General features: G+C 33.1%; 1 protein-coding gene across 1 annotated transcript; it reads left to right on the top strand.

The window, feature by feature from the left end:
* Nucleotides 1–447: 447 nt before the first annotated feature.
* On the top strand, nt 448–10,369 carry LOC111318164 (RNA-dependent RNA polymerase 1-like). The gene is made up of 5 exons (XM_022920849.2): nt 448–588; nt 1,599–2,161; nt 3,200–5,031; nt 6,353–6,503; nt 9,070–10,369. The coding sequence occupies exons 2-5, from the start codon at nt 1,646–1,648 to the stop codon at nt 9,904–9,906; spliced, it is 3,336 nt and encodes a 1,111-aa protein (XP_022776584.1). The 5' UTR covers nt 448–588; nt 1,599–1,645; the 3' UTR covers nt 9,907–10,369.
* The last annotated feature ends 5,482 nt before the right edge of the window (nt 10,370–15,851 follow it).

Here is a 15,851-nt window from a genome sequence, read left to right as displayed (position 1 = left end):
ATTTCAAAATTAATTAATTAATAAATAAATCACAAATATAAAAAATTAATTAATATCGATTTTTTTAGATCCCTTGGAGATTAGATATGAAATAAGATTGTGCACAGCGGAAAAGTCCCAGCAACTCCTTCGCGAGCAAGTTTGGGAAAAGTGACCAAACATTTTCCGGTCCCACGAAATGGAGAAAAGTTGAGCCTAGTGTTGGATAGGCTACGCTATTTTATTTTCCCTGATTTTAGCCAACCCCCTCGACACTGCCAGCCACGATCTCCACGAAAATCTCACGGGAACCAGTTACTGGCGTGGCGGAAACCCATTGCCTCATAGCTAAAGACAAACAAATAGAGTGTTAAAACGCGTCACCCGAATCGACTGCATGCATGCTGCGATGGAGGGAATCATGGCCTTTCCGTCTTTATTCGCTTATGTTTTTGATACTTTTTCTTCGTCTATTCTGTCGCTCTCAGTACGGCAATTGACTTAGAGAGTTGACGACCAAAGATGTAAATGGATTCTGTCCTTTTCTTTTCTCGTTCAAGGGAGTGGGAATGGAGTTATGCTTCTGATCTCATCTACTTCTTCTCTCTGGTAAAGACTCCTCCTTTCCTCTTAATAATGTTCGAAAATTGATTTTGTATGATGCCAGAATTTGAAAGTAGACATTCAGTTTGAAACAGAGGGAAAATTTTTTTCTTTTCTTTTACTCTCAATTTTTTTGAGGCTAAAGCTTTACTCAGGAAAAGTTTGAATCTTTTTCCTTCTTAGTAGTTGGGTGTATCATTTTCTTTTCTGTTTCAAAGCTGGTTGTTGGATAATTTTTTTTTTCTTTTGCTTCTTTAATTTTTAAAGTTGCTATAAGGTATAAATATGTATTGAATTGCAAAGTTATGTCAGATTGAAATGACTAAAATGAATTATGCATTCTGCTATCCACCTTGAACTCTATTGATATATGCTCCTTGAGGATATGGGTTTTTTTTTTTTTTTTTTTCCTTATCTTAATCTATTAATATGTCTTTGGGATTTCTCTACCTCTGTTTTATCGAGTCAAAAGCTGGGATATTTAGCTTCATTTGAAAAATGGAGATCAAATTGATTGATGTACTGAGAAACATGTAACTTCATATACATTACTCTCTAACACTAGTAAACACATGAAAGAGGAGTGAACTAGTTACTCTTCAGAAAGCCATTGAGACTAAAAACAGTTCTCACTGATTGTATTTGGATGGCACTGATATACTTTTGCTCGTTGACTACCTATATGGACTAAGTGTGTTTTCAAATAGACAAGAACCTCTGATGATGTTGGATCATGCAGCATTGCAAATGTGTTGCATTGTGTGGGCAGAGGGAATGATCCTCATCACACAGAGCATTCTTGTAAAGTTCACAGATATCTGTGCCATAAAATTCATCTTCTACTAGGTTAGCCATTGCTGCTTATTACTAGTAAAAAAGCATATAAATTTTTTTGCTCCCTTCTTTTATTTTTCTTTATGAAATCTTGACTGTTTCATTGAGAGGCTGCTTAATTGGTTCCCCTATCTTGGTGCATTTATGGTATTTATTTAAATATTGTTCTCCGGTTTTTGCAGTGACTTGTATGTTTTAAAGTGGTAAGAGCATCGAGTGAATTGAGTCCATGGGTAAGACAATTCAGGTTTCTGGATTCCTCTCAAGCGTGTCTGCTGAAGAAGTAAAGACATTTTTGGAGTCATATACCGGAAAAGAAACTGTTTTTGCCCTTAAAATTAGGCAGCATAAAAAGGGAGGAAGAGCATATGCTATTGTGCAATTTACCAAAAGCATAGATGCTGAGTGTATCATAAAGTTGGCTAATCAAAAAAGACTTTACTACAGGAGTTCATATCTCAAGGCTCAAGAAATGGAGAATGATATTGTGCCAAAGCCAAGAACCTTTTTGCATACCATGGAACATGTGAGAGTGCATTTTGGCTGTCAGGTCTCAAAAGATAGATTTTATGTTCTCTGGAGAACAGATAATGTTACTGTGAATTTTGGGACTGGAATGCGGAAATTGCAATTTTTACTGTCACATTGTCAGTTAGAATACAAGCTGGAGCTTGGCTATGAGAACATCTGGCAGATTGAGTTGCGTCGTCCTCACAATCAAACTTCAAAGTATCTTCTGATTCAGGTTGCTTTATTAAATTTTTTTTATTATAAATTCATCTTTAGTCTTTATAGTATTACCCTAGCTACCTAAAAGTAAGAGATCAACGTAACATCATTCCATGTAACAGGTTGAATAATTTTGTCGTCCTTAGCTGTGTATGTCACCTTTGTTTTGCTGATTTATATTCTACTATGAAATGATTTGAAATGCCAACTCAATAATTGACTGACACTGTTATTTCCATGTAAATTGAATAGAGTTTGTCATTACTGCTTGTCTGGGGGAATAGAAAATTTTCTTTGGTGGGTTTCATATCAACCCACGGCATGAAAATGATTAAGGACCTTTGGGTATGTTAATGATTTTGTCTTATGCTTGCCCTGCTGTTTGGGAAATACAGTTTTTATTCGTAATTTATACTTCTTGAAACTGTCAAATCATTGCTCCACACTGGTGGCTTTGGAAAACTTGTGTGAGAGCAATTCTAAGATCTTCTAGGATACCTTTGATATATGTAAATTATGGACCAATATGATCTGAAACAGATAATTTGTGAAACTCATATTCTCTCTTAATTAAGATTGTTCATAGGGGATTTTGTTAGGAGAATAGGCTGGAATACTAATTTCTCTTACTCTAAGTGGAAAATACTACTTGTACTAAATATGAGCTACATTTGGCAATTGAGAACTTGCACAAATGAATTTACGGTGGAAATCAATATATATGTGCTTGAGAAAAGGTACAGCTCAGCCCATATTGCACTTTTAAGTCTGGAACAGGCTGTTCAAAATGGCGATTTACAGATGAATTAATTCATTTTGAGAAATTTGAGCTATTTTATTGATACTGGAAAATTTCATTTCCAAAAGTTTTATGCTCTTTGTAACAGGCTGTTCACAATGGCGATTTACAGATGAATTAATTCATTTCGAGAAATTTGAGCTATTTTATTGATACTGGAAAATTTCATTTCCAAAAGTTTTATTCTCTTTGTAATTGTTAACTCTTATAAATGAAAATTGCTTATGATGCTTTGTGGTTTCCTTTTAATTTTAGTTATTTGGAGCTCCACGGATATATGAGAAAGAAGTGCGATCTTCTGGACTTGTATTTGAGGATCCTTTGTTTAACTACTTTATGAATATACCTGATGATCAATGGGTAAGGACGACTGATTTCACTCAATCATGCTGTATCGGGCAGTCTTCTGTATTGTGTTTGGAGCTTCCGCACTACCTCAAACTTCCAAATTTTCGGGAGAACTTTGCTTACTACAAAGAAAATGAAGGCAAATTGGTTTTGGAAAGCGGTTCTTCTTATTCCTGTAATCTTAGTCTAGTCCCAATTGTAGGCCCTTCACTGGGAGTTAACTTGCCCTTTGAAATCTTGTTTAAGGTTAATTTGTTGGTACAAAATGGGTACATCCCAGGACCAGTACTTGATGCTAGGTTTTATCGATTGGTGGATCCACGTAGAATAAAAAAAGTCTATATAGACCATGCATTAGAGAAACTTTATTATCAAAAAGAATGCTCCTATGAACCTTCAAGGTGGCTCCTTGAGCAGTACAAAAATTACATCACATCTAAGAGACACCGAGGATCACCTGCTATATCCTTAGATGATGGTTTGGTATATGTAAGAAGGGTTCAGACAACACCTTCTAGGGTGTATTTTTGTGGTCCTGAGATTAATGTGTCAAATCGTGTGCTACGCCATTTCCGTGATGATATTGACAATTTTCTTCGCATCACTTTTGTTGATGAAGAGTTGGAAAAGATCCATTCAACAGATTTGCTGGCGAGGGGTAGGAGAACTGAAATTTATGAAAGGATTCTTTCTACTCTTAAAAATGGCATAGTCATTGGTGATAAGAGATTTGAATTTCTTGCTTTTTCATCAAGTCAATTACGGGAAAATTCAGCCTGGATGTTTGCTTCAAGAAATGGGCTCACCGCAGCATATATAAGGACATGGATGGGAAATTTTAGTAAAATAAGAAATGTGGCAAAATATGCTGCTAGACTGGGCCAATCTTTCAGTTCATCAACCGAAACTCTTAGTGTTGCTCAAGATGAAATCGACATTATTCCAGATGTAGAAATTATAAGGGGTGGAATTAAATATGTCTTTTCTGATGGAATTGGAAAAATATCGGCTAAATTTGCTGAGAAGGTGGCTGCTAAATGTCGCTTGAATGGTCACACTCCATCTGCCTTTCAGATTCGCATTGGTGGATTCAAAGGTGTTGTGGCTGTTGATCCCACCTCATCGAGGAAATTATCCCTCAGAAGGAGTATGTCAAAGTATGAATCAGAGAACACAAAACTGGATGTTTTGGCTTGGAGCAAGTATCAGCCTTGTTTTCTGAATCGGCAATTAATCACTCTTTTATCTACTCTTGGAGTTCCAGACCATGCTTTTGAGAAAAAACAAAGAGAAGCAGTAGCTCAACTCAATGCTATCCTAACAGATCCTCTAAAGGCACAGGAGGCTCTGGAGTTAATGTCTCCTGGAGAAAATACTAACATTCTCAAGGAAATGCTCTTATGTGGTTATAAACCTGATGCTGAACCATTCCTTTCCATGATGTTGCAAACATATCGAGCGTCAAAGTTACTGGAGCTGCGGACTAAAACCAGGATATTTGTTCCAAATGGAAGGTCTATGATGGGATGTCTAGATGAAACCAGAACATTGGATTATGGCCAAGTGTTTGTGCAGTTTTCAGGGTCTAGATCTGAGCAGCGTTTTATTGTTAGGGGTAAGGTAGTTGTTGCCAAAAACCCCTGCTTGCACCCAGGCGATGTGCGTGTCTTAAGGGCTGTCAACATGCCTGATTTGTACCATATGGTAGATTGTGTTGTTTTTCCACAGAAAGGAATCAGGTAAATTAAGGGCATACCCTCCCTTTTGCAATACCATGAGCAACAATGTTCTTTCTTCATCATTGTTTGCAAAAAATCTAAATCTAGATGAACTTGGTGTGTCGTACACCTTAGCCTACTTTGGTCTGCATCTCATTTTGGCTAAAGAAGTGCATGCATCTTACATTCATGTACGCATATGTGCATTACTGTCTAATGGGGAATATGGAGTGGGTGGGTTGGAAGGCTAAGCATGGATTCAACAGAAGTTTAGTGTTGGGAGCATGCAATTGGTTATGTGCATTACTGTCTAATAGGGAATATGGAGCGGGTGGGTTGGAAGGCTAAGTATGATCTGTAGTTTTGTGTTAGGAGCATGCAATTGGTTATGTTGTTGAAATTTTTATTTTATATTAAAAGCTTTCTTTTTATGCTCCCTCTCTAGCAAGCATTTTTTTCAATGACTTGTATATGTTAATATTATATGCCTCTGGCATGACTTTTATATCAACATTGTCATTTTCATCACCACTGTAATCTATCTCTTCCATTTCCAGAATCTTGTTGTTTTAATGTGCAATTATTGCTTGTTTATTGTTATCATGGGTTTTATTTTATGTGGCTATATATCACTTCATAAATGATGCTGGTTGTATCTTGTCGCTCTTTGTATAGGATACTGGTTTTAGCTTTTTTATTTGCCTTTCAAGGGGACTCATCGTTGATGATTACATAGTAAAATGCATGTTTCCTTTTCTTCTTGGTAGAACTAGCTGGCCATGTATTTTACATTTGGCTGTGCAACATGAACACTTGAAATAGTTCAAGTATGATTGACATAAATAGAATCTATTTGTTGAGGTGCCGCTGGCCTGTGGGAAATATACCTTAAGGGAGCATCTGACAATACGGGGGGAAAATTATCTGCTTTCTCTGTGGTGCCTAACATTCTTTCAGAGCTTGATACAACTTTATAAATGAGTAAGCATACATGACAGTGTCCAAAATTTGGGACAAAAAATATGAAACTATTTAGCATAGCTACAGCCTCTTCTCAGGGCTGGGAAATCTTGCAGGTGGTTGCACCTGACTGCATCTAGTTCAAGGATTTAGTTATAGTAGCATTCATTTTTGTTCAGCAGGTTACTTCTGAGTCACAGATTTGCCATACTTGTATTCGTTTGAATTATATGGGTTAAATTCTGTCCTATTTGTGGATGTTTTCTGTATTTATGTGTATTATAATGTATTTACACATAACAAGATGGTAGCCTTCATTGTTCTCTTTAGAAATTTCACCGTGCAGAATGATTTACTGACCCAAATTGAATTAAATTCTTAGACCTCATCCAAATGAGTGTTCTGGAAGTGATCTGGATGGTGATATCTACTTTGTCTCTTGGGATCCTGAATTGATTCCATCAAGGCAAATCAAACCCATGGATTATTCACCAGCTCCAACTACCACATTGGATCATGAAGTTACCATTGAGGTATTATTCTTTTAGGTATTGAAGCATTCTGTTATTATTCTGCTTAATTGTATCTAATTGTTCTTATTGTGCTATTCTCTTATAGTTTCTTTACGCTGAAATGCATGAATCTTGCTCCTCTCTCTCTCTCTCTCTCCAACAACTTTTTTTTGTTAAGGATATGATTGATATAACATTCTTCAAAATTCTTACAAGTTCATGCTGTCAATCATTTAATGATCTATGTGCCACCAGTGTAACAGCTAATGAAATTTGTTTAATGTTGCATGTGGAAACTGCACCTTATTCTGAGAGTCGTTTTTAACATAATTTTTTGTAATGTTTTGTAGGTTACATTGTGTAAATCCTTTTATAATATGTGCATAAAAATTTTTTCAGAGTTGCTTGCTGAAAGTAAAATCTCTTTACAAACTTGTAGGAATCTGAGATAACAAATTGTTAGTGACTTTGGAGTTCTAAGACTCTAAACGAGAGAAACTTGGCGTGCATATTTGTGAACCTAATTTTTTCTAAATAAAATCAAATGTATGATAATTCAGATTTTAGTAATCCGACAGGATAGTTAAAGAATAGTGTTATTTAAGATATTATAGATGAGCACCGATGCATTTTTTTTTTTTATAATTTTCATTTCATCCACATTTTAGGAGGTGAGAAACTGCTAGAGACTACTAGAGTAGTAGAGACAGGAAACTGGAAAAAAAGAGACTACTAGAGACAACTACAATAGATTGAAAACTAAAATAGCAACCAAAACAAAATTAATAAAAAAAAAAGATGTTAAGATTTCGTGTCTTTCTTTGGCATTAAGATGGAATATAGCCCTTTTGCTCCTAATTCTGTGGTTTCTTTACTGGACTCTTTCATAGCTTTGTTTAGTTAGTCTACTAAAGAGGAACTGGCTGGTTGTATGCCTGAAAGATTTTGATTCCATTAACTTTTATTTGATAGGGTAAAAGAATTCAATGCTACAAATTATGTGCTAAAATTTTAACATTGAATTTGCTTTGTAGAATTTGTTTGGGTGTGCTATCGAAATTAAGTATTATAATTGAACTGTTTACGAAATCTCTACAGTTTATAAGTTTTTAACTTTACAATTCTTTTTCCTACTATATAGAAGTACCGGCATATGCTTTTATACTGTGTTGTAATCCATTCTTTATGGTTGCTTCTGTTTTTGAATTGATATCTATTTTCTTTGATTGGGTTCTTTTAGAATTAATTTAGATTATTGATTCTGATATTTAATGTTAGAAAACAAATTAATAACAATAAGAAAGCTTACCAAGTGCATGAGTCTCTCACATTTGATAAGAGTGAAAAAGATGGTATAGAAGGAAATTTAATTAGAATTTAGGGTGTAAGGTAGTCAAATAATAATTTTTTATAACCAATTATATTAGATTTCATATTGCGTTCAACATTAAGTAGGTCCTTAGTTCCCTTAAATGGTATTTAAAATGGGCAATGAAACATATTCTGCATGCAAAACCACTTTAATTGTTTCTCCAAAATATTTTGTTGCACATTTTAAAAACTACTTAACCATAATATTTTAAGTGAAATAACATTGCTCATTCACAGCCAAATTGGTTAGAAGTTCTAACTTTTAATACTTTATCTAGCTACCAAACAATACCTGAAAAAGCACTAATAATTGAAGAGAGAGACGGATGAAAAGTTGCTTCTATGCTACCCACCTTTTCTTGTTTTTATGAGAAAAAAAGGGTTTGGGGGGAGGGGGAGGTTTGGTTAGCGTTATGATAGGGATCATAAAAAGAGCACAGGTATGCGTATACTTTTGCTAATTTTTTTGGGGGAGGCTTATCCATTCTAGGGTCAAAGCAGACCACAGGCCTCATAGAGGGCTTACATTGGATTTACGGATTGCCCACTAAGGAGATTGCTGGCAGCAAAACTCGAACCTCGATCTTACAAGTGAAGTCTTCGAACCTTACCAACTCAACAACTCTTGTTGGCATGTTCTTTTGCTATCTAACAGTGCTTGTCCTGCCCACTAAGGGGATTGCTGGTAGCAAAACTCGAACCTAGATCTTACAAGTGAAGTCTTCGAACCTTACCAACTCAACAACTCTTGTTGGCATGTTCTTTTGCTATCTAACTGTGCTTGTCCTGTATTTCTTTTATCCACTTGCAGCCAAGGCCTTTATATGCTATTCGTTTCTCTTCTTCTAAATCCCTTTTCTTTCCTTTGTATTTCTTTGTTCCAAATTTCCCCACACTACCACCTTCTCAGAGAAAAGAAAAGTAGAATTAAGAGCAAATTTCCATGAGCAGAGATAGGTTAATTGTAGCAAATAGTTATATAACTAGGATATCTACATGCTTGTGGCAACATTCTTAATTCTAAATTGTATTTTGTGAATGCAACATTTTGATTCTTTCCTATCCTTAAAGGGCAACAGATTGTGATATTGCTTCTTTTGATGTACAAGACTCTGAATTGATGAATTTACTATTCCCCTGAAATTTCTTTCTCACGCCAAGGATGAGAATAATTTCTTCTCTATTCAAGATTTATGATGTTCACTTTTGGATGCAGGAAGTTGAAGAGTATTTCACAAATTACATAGTCAATGACAGTTTAGGAATCATTGCAAATGCTCATACTGTCTTTGCTGATAGACAACCTAACAAAGCAATGAGCAGCCAGTGTATGGAGCTCGCAAAGCTGTTTTCGGTTGCAGTTGACTTTCCAAAAACTGGTGTACCAGCAGAAATACCACAAGAACTGAGAGTCAAAGAATATCCAGATTTCATGGAGAAGCCAGACAAACCAACCTATCAATCGTACAATATTATTGGAAAGCTTTTCCGAGAGGTGAAAGACCTTGCTCCCAATGAATGCTCTATCAAGTCCTTAACTAGGGAAAAATTGGAGAGGGTTTATGATTCTGACATGGAAGTTGATGGCTATGAGAATTATATTGATGATGCTTTCTACTGTAAAAGTAACTATGATTACAAATTGGGGAATTTGATGGACTATTATGGGATCAAAACTGAGGCTGAAATACTCAGCGGGGGTATCATGAAGATGTCAAGATCTTTCACAAAGCAAAGAGATGCGGAAGCAATTGGTATGGCTGTTAGATCCTTGAGAAAGGAAGCTAAGTCATGGTTTAATGAAAAGGGAAGTGGGTTAGATTCCGAAACAGATGATGCATACGCAAAGGCCTCTGCCTGGTACCACGTCACATATCATCCAAGTTATTGGGGTCAGTATAATGAGGGAATGAATAGGAATCACTTTCTGAGCTTTCCTTGGTGTGTTTATGACAAGCTGATCCACATCAAGAGAGAGAAGGCGAGTATTAGAAGAGCATTGCATTTGTCATCTCTAGAATATCAGTTTGAACGTGGATTGCATTTGCGTTGAGGTGATTTACTGTATGTTACCCTTTGTCTGAAGCACAAAAAGATGGTAGCTCACATTTCCCTAATAACTTAATTTTATGTGTATATATGTTCATACTAGTTATATTTATGTTGGTATTGGTAGCTACTGTATGCTGTCTAATGTAAATACCTAGTTCTTGAAGACTGGGAAAGAACATTGTGTGATATGCTACTAATTATATATGCGGGTTTAATTTTTAAGATTGTACAGCAAATTCAGGCCCCCATAATTTTTTGGAGCTGTTTAATGCCGTGCACCGACTCATAGAAAGAGCCATGGTGCATGATATTTTAGGATTGTGATGCTAAACCTAAAGATTTCTGATGAGTTCCTCTTGGATTTTCTGTATAAGCTTTCATTGCGGAAGCAAGGTTGCTGATGTTTGGGCTGACGTGAAGGCAAATGGCCGTTCACTTTTCCTGGAATATATTTTTTTTCTGCATGTTGGTTGTTCACTTTTTCTTAGAGTATAAATATGAGATATAGTGGCTAACAGTAGACAAGTTATTCTTTGCTGCCTTTAGGAATTTACATTTCTCACAATTGAACTTGATTAAAAATGAGAACCTGTGTGCTTTTGGATATCTGATCGTTGCATAGTAAAAACATTTTCTATCTTCTTTCGGAGGAATAGGTGGGTTAATCATCATCAGCTCTATGTCACTGAATTCCCTTTTTTTTTTCCCGTTTAACCTTGCGTAGGCGTATGCTTCTAAATGTACTCAAACTCGAAATATCATACCATAATAATAATAATAGATTTTTCTTTTTTTGAAACAATGGTAATAGAATTGCTTAGGACTGTGGGTCTTTTCCAGTGGTAAAACAATGGTTGTGATGGTTGTGCTGGGGGCAATATCTGAGGCTCAATTCATGGTCTTTCTTAGAAGGGGTGTTCTAAATACATCACAAAAAAAAAACTTTATACAACTTGTAAATTATTTTCTAAAAATACTTCGGGAATTTTATTCGTACCATTGTTTTTTTTCTATGCATCCTCAATTTTCTTTTTCAAAATTTTTTGAAGTGAAATTATTAAAATAACTTTCTCATAAATTTTATAATTTCTCATAAATGGATTTTCAAAAATTATAACACTTTCTTAAATGTATTTTCAAGTGATATAAAAGAATGTTTATGAAAAATTACAAAAAAAAATATTAAAATTATTTGTACGTAAGTATAATGAAAAAAGTTATTATTAAAAAAAATAATAAATAATTTTTAATCAATTTTTAAAATTTTATAATAGTTTTAATTGAACTCGTGAGAAGTATTTCTATCTATTTATCATGATGAGTTTCTCTAATTAAAATATTAAATTTTGATAAAATTGTGTTGTATTTAGTAGTATTACTATCTTTTTATTCATAAGTATGCAATGCTAGTTAAGAGAATTTTCAACTTTGAAGTAGTTTTAATTCTTTCAATGTCCTTTCTTACTAATTCTCAAATTCGTATGAGGCAAAAAATATGGTAATAATAATTTTTTTTATTTTTTTTACTATTTGAACCGTCATAAAATATTTCAACAAACATATAGTCATCATATTTAGGCACATTGTACACCTTTAAAATCAAAATAGTAAAAGTAAAATTTTTTATTAATTTTAAAATTTATTACTTTTTAATTATAACTTTTTTCATTACAGTAATATATAAATACTTTTAACAACATTCCCTTTTATAAATTTTTTTATAAAATTTCACTTTTCAAAATGTATTTTCGAGAAGTGTTATTACTTCTCAAAAATGTATTTTCAAGAAATGTTATAGCTTCTTAGAAATTCATTTCCAAAAAATGCTATGACTTCTCAAAAATGGTGAATATCCGATAACTTGCAAGAAGAATATTTAAGTAATTTTACTTATCAAAAAATTTGAAAAAAAAAATGAAGGTGTATAAAGCAAAAGCGGGGTGCATTTACAACTCCCCAAAATATCCACATATCAAATACCAAATTTAAGTTTTAAGAAATGATAAAAATACCCTCAATATCTTATACACTCATTTTTTCTTCTTCCTCGTTTCTTCCTTTTTCTTCTTCTTTATTTCTCTTTTATCCCCCTTTCTCATACAATAAATCCTAAATCTTTAAACTTAAAACTCAATTTTTGAAATCTTAGTTAAATCTTACAACCCGTAAAAGAATGGATTTAGAAATGAGAAATAACAATGAGAGAGAAAACTTAAAGAGGTAAGGAGTCGAGTTTGAGTTCTAGTGATTCTCAAAAATTCATTTTCAAGAATTATGTTGTATTTTTGAAAATGAATTTTTAGGAATACAATGTAGTTCTAGGAAATATGTTTCCAAGAATACAACATAATTCTCGAAAATAGATTTTTGAGAATACCATGTAATTTTCGGAAATCCATTTTCAAGAATGTAATATAAGTTTCTGCAATCTTTTTATTTCTTTTAATAATTTTTTTAACATATTGTGATATGTAGATTAATTTGAAAAATGCATTGATAGGGTGGGATCAATTGCCACATAATTTAGATATTAGATATGATTGCACCAAGTCATTTACTACGAAAGAGGTAAAATTATGTTTTTGAGATTTAGTTTTATTGAAAGGCATAGAAGCATAGAATGTTAATTTGTATATACATAATAAGTTTAAAATGTTTTGTATGTGTTTTGTAGTAGATAAGTTTTAATTTCATATGCTAGACGAGTTGAAAAGTATGAAAGTTTTATGATAATGATTAAATACTCTAAGGTGGGAGGCCCGAGAAAACCTAAAATAAAATTAGTATGTAAACAAAGTAAAAAACATAAACAATTTAAAAATAAGAGTAATGTAGAAAACATGAAATGTAAGAGAATGGGAACAAAAAAGTTTGGTTACTCATTTGATTTACATAGGATTAAGTTAGCAATAGATAATAAATGGGGCATGAAAGTAGTATATGAAATTTACAATCATCTACCAGCATAACAATTAGAAAGACATTCATATACGAGTTGATTAATTGAAAAAGAAAAAAGATTAGTTGCTAATATAGTCAAACCCAAAAATATGCTATTCACTATAAAACAACATGATGAGAAGAATGTCAGCATTATAAAAACAATATATAATGAACGTAAAAAATAAAAATATGTTGACAAAGCTTGCAGTTCACAAATGCAATAACTGATGAAAAAGTTAACATATTGTAAATATCTAGAGTGGCATAGGTATGATGAGTTAAGCAACTATGTGAAAGACTTATTCTAGGCTCATCCTACTGGTATAGAATTATTGCAAGCTTTTTTCATCAGTCTTGCTTATGGATGACACTTATAAAACGAATAGGTACCGTATGCCACTTGTGGACATCAAATTTATCTAGAAAAAAAATACAAAATATGAAATACAAAACAAAATACAAAATAAAAAAATACCTAAAAAAATATAAAAAAAAAAGAAACAGAAGAAAGAAAAATCGAGGATGGCAATAGTGCCATCCCTGGCACCATTGCCACCATGCCCTACACCTATCCCTCACCATGCCTTACCCCCCACCCCTCTGATCACCTAACCCTATCACTGCCAGATGTGGCCAAAAAAAATAAAAGAGGCATGGGGCTCGTGCTTACACCCCATGCCAAGCCCCATGCCCTTCCTTCAAGTACACACACGGTCAAAGCTCTATCAATAAAGCTCTTAGCAAAACCAAAACAGACAGAGAGAATAAGGGAAAGATTCTGCCAAAAAAAAAAATCAAACAGTCATCCCCGTAGGGAGGAACCCAGCACCAAGCTTTCTGCATGAAGAAGAAAAAAAATGGTCAGTTTAAAAAAAAAGTCAGAATACAAATAAAAAATAGTCTCATTGAAACTTTGAAAGCAGATCTAGGGAAGTGGAGACTCTTTTTTGTGAAAAAGACCTCGGATTTGAACTTAGGAGGTCGAGGGAAACATTTTGGTGTTTTCTGAAAATTTTTTGACCACCGACAACGGCGGTCGGTGATCGACGAACGACGGTGATTGCGATCGACCGGCACCGTGTTCGGCTAAAGAAGAAAGAAAAAAAAAAGTTTTTTTGGAGAACAAAAGAAATGAATGAAAAAAAAATTTACTTTTATATAAGCTGTCAATAGTCAAAATGACGTCGTTTTAAACACCCAAGATCCGTACGTCAACCCATGAGCTGACCTGCGATTCGTTTCTCCATCAGCTTCTGATCGGTCTGACTGAACCAGAACCGAACTGATACCGAACTGTTAAACCAATCAGACGACACCCAGACCGAGTCGAACCGCACCCGAACCGTCGAACCGAACTGCCGTTGATCGGTCCGGTTTAGGTAAAAAAAATTTTTTTGAATTTTTGAATTTTTTTATATATTATTATTTTTGTTAGTTTTTTTCTTCTTTTTTTTATATATTTATGTATGATAAGTTTTAAATTTGTTAGGATAAGTTTTTTTAATTGTTTTAATAATAAAATGAAAACAAAGTAAGATAATAATAAAAAAAATTAAAAATGCTTAAATAATAATAATAATAGAAAAATTTTTTCCTGCCAGATATTGGAGGGAATTAAATCATATTTCAAAAATAATAATTTCACCTAGATATTGGGAATTATTATTATAAAAAATACTAAATAAGTTAATAATATTTTTGATAATAAGTTTTCATAAAAAAGAAACTTTTAAAAAAAAAGTGAAAGAACACTTTTATAAAAAATTTATGTTTCTTAAATTGAATTTTTTTTTTAAAAAAAAGGATTATAAAAATTGAACTTGCTCCGAAAGTTCGCCTAAATATTAAAGATTTTTAGAGATGTTCGCGTTTTCTAAAACCCCTAAAATCTGAAATCCTTTAAATCCAAACCCCAAAATCCAAAATCCCTTAAATCCAAACACTTAAAATCCGAATCTTCAAAATCTTGAAACCCTAACCTTGAAAACCTTTACCCAAACCCTTACTCAAAACATCTTAAAAATCCTAAGGACACGTGTGAAAATTTTATTTGAAGCAATTTATTCCCGAATGTTGCCTAGATGATGGGGTATTTAGGAAATTTTATTTCATTAATTTTTTCATACGAGTTCTTAATTTGCTTTAATAATAAGATTAATAAATAAAAAGTATAATAGTAAATGGAGATTTTAAATATAAACAGTCGCACCTAAGCTCTGCCTAGATGTTGGAGAGTCAGGGTAGTCTCAATATAATTAAGAATCTAACTTTTAAATTACATTTTATTTTACATGACATTTATTAGTATACATACGTTAGCATGTTATCATCGATAATTGTCGGTATTATTCTCTCTTTAATTTACTGTTTGATGATAAAATATTTTTCAACAATAAAAAAAAAGAATAATGTGTTTTAAAAAAAAAGTTGTGATACTACAAAATAAAATAAAAATAACATTCCGAAAGAAATAATTTTTTGTACTCTGCCTAGATGTTGGAGAGTCACTAACAATTATTTTCTATAAAAATTGTTGTTTCATTTTAAGGATTATCATGTTAAATCTTGAGTGAAAAGAATTATTTTAAATTCTGCCTAGATGTTGGAGAATTTTAAAATAATTCTTTAACTTTAAAATTTTCTCAATATTCCTAAATAAAAAGCTTTAACAAAATTGTATTTTTTTCAAATAAAGGGAATTAGTGTTAAATTTCAAATTGAAACCATTTTTATCCAACACCGAAAATAGTGCATAATTATATGGTACTAATTTATTGGCATGTAGGGGTGCTAATCCTTCCCCGCACGTAACCAACTCTTGAACCTAACCTGGTTTTTCATAGATCAAAATTTATCTTTTTGATAAACTTTAAACTTGCTTTTATAGTTTTATTAAAAAGATAAACTTTTGGGTGACCAATTACATCTTAACAAAGATTGGTGATGACTCTCCTATTTACTTCGATTTTAAAACTCTTTTACGTCTGGCGGTCCCAAAACTGT

This window comes from Durio zibethinus, chromosome 2, assembly GCF_047325235.1.
Source record: "Durio zibethinus cultivar Kanyao isolate XHJ-2024 chromosome 2, ASM4732523v1, whole genome shotgun sequence".
Lineage (NCBI taxonomy): Eukaryota > Viridiplantae > Streptophyta > Magnoliopsida > Malvales > Malvaceae > Durio > Durio zibethinus.
Note: the sequence above shows the minus strand (reverse complement) of the source record. Positions and strands in the feature narration are given on the sequence as shown.

Excerpts from the sequence above, each read along its gene's own strand:
- LOC111318164 (XM_022920849.2), top strand. The coding sequence starts at position 1,646 with ATGGGTAAGACAATTCAGGTTTCTGGATTCCTCTCAAGCGTGTCTGCT. Across the intron at positions 2,162-3,199 it reads CAAAGTATCTTCTGATTCAG|TTATTTGGAGCTCCACGGAT; the intron begins GTTGCTTTATTA and ends TTTTAATTTTAG. Across the intron at positions 5,032-6,352 it reads TTTCCACAGAAAGGAATCAG|ACCTCATCCAAATGAGTGTT; the intron begins GTAAATTAAGGG and ends TTAAATTCTTAG.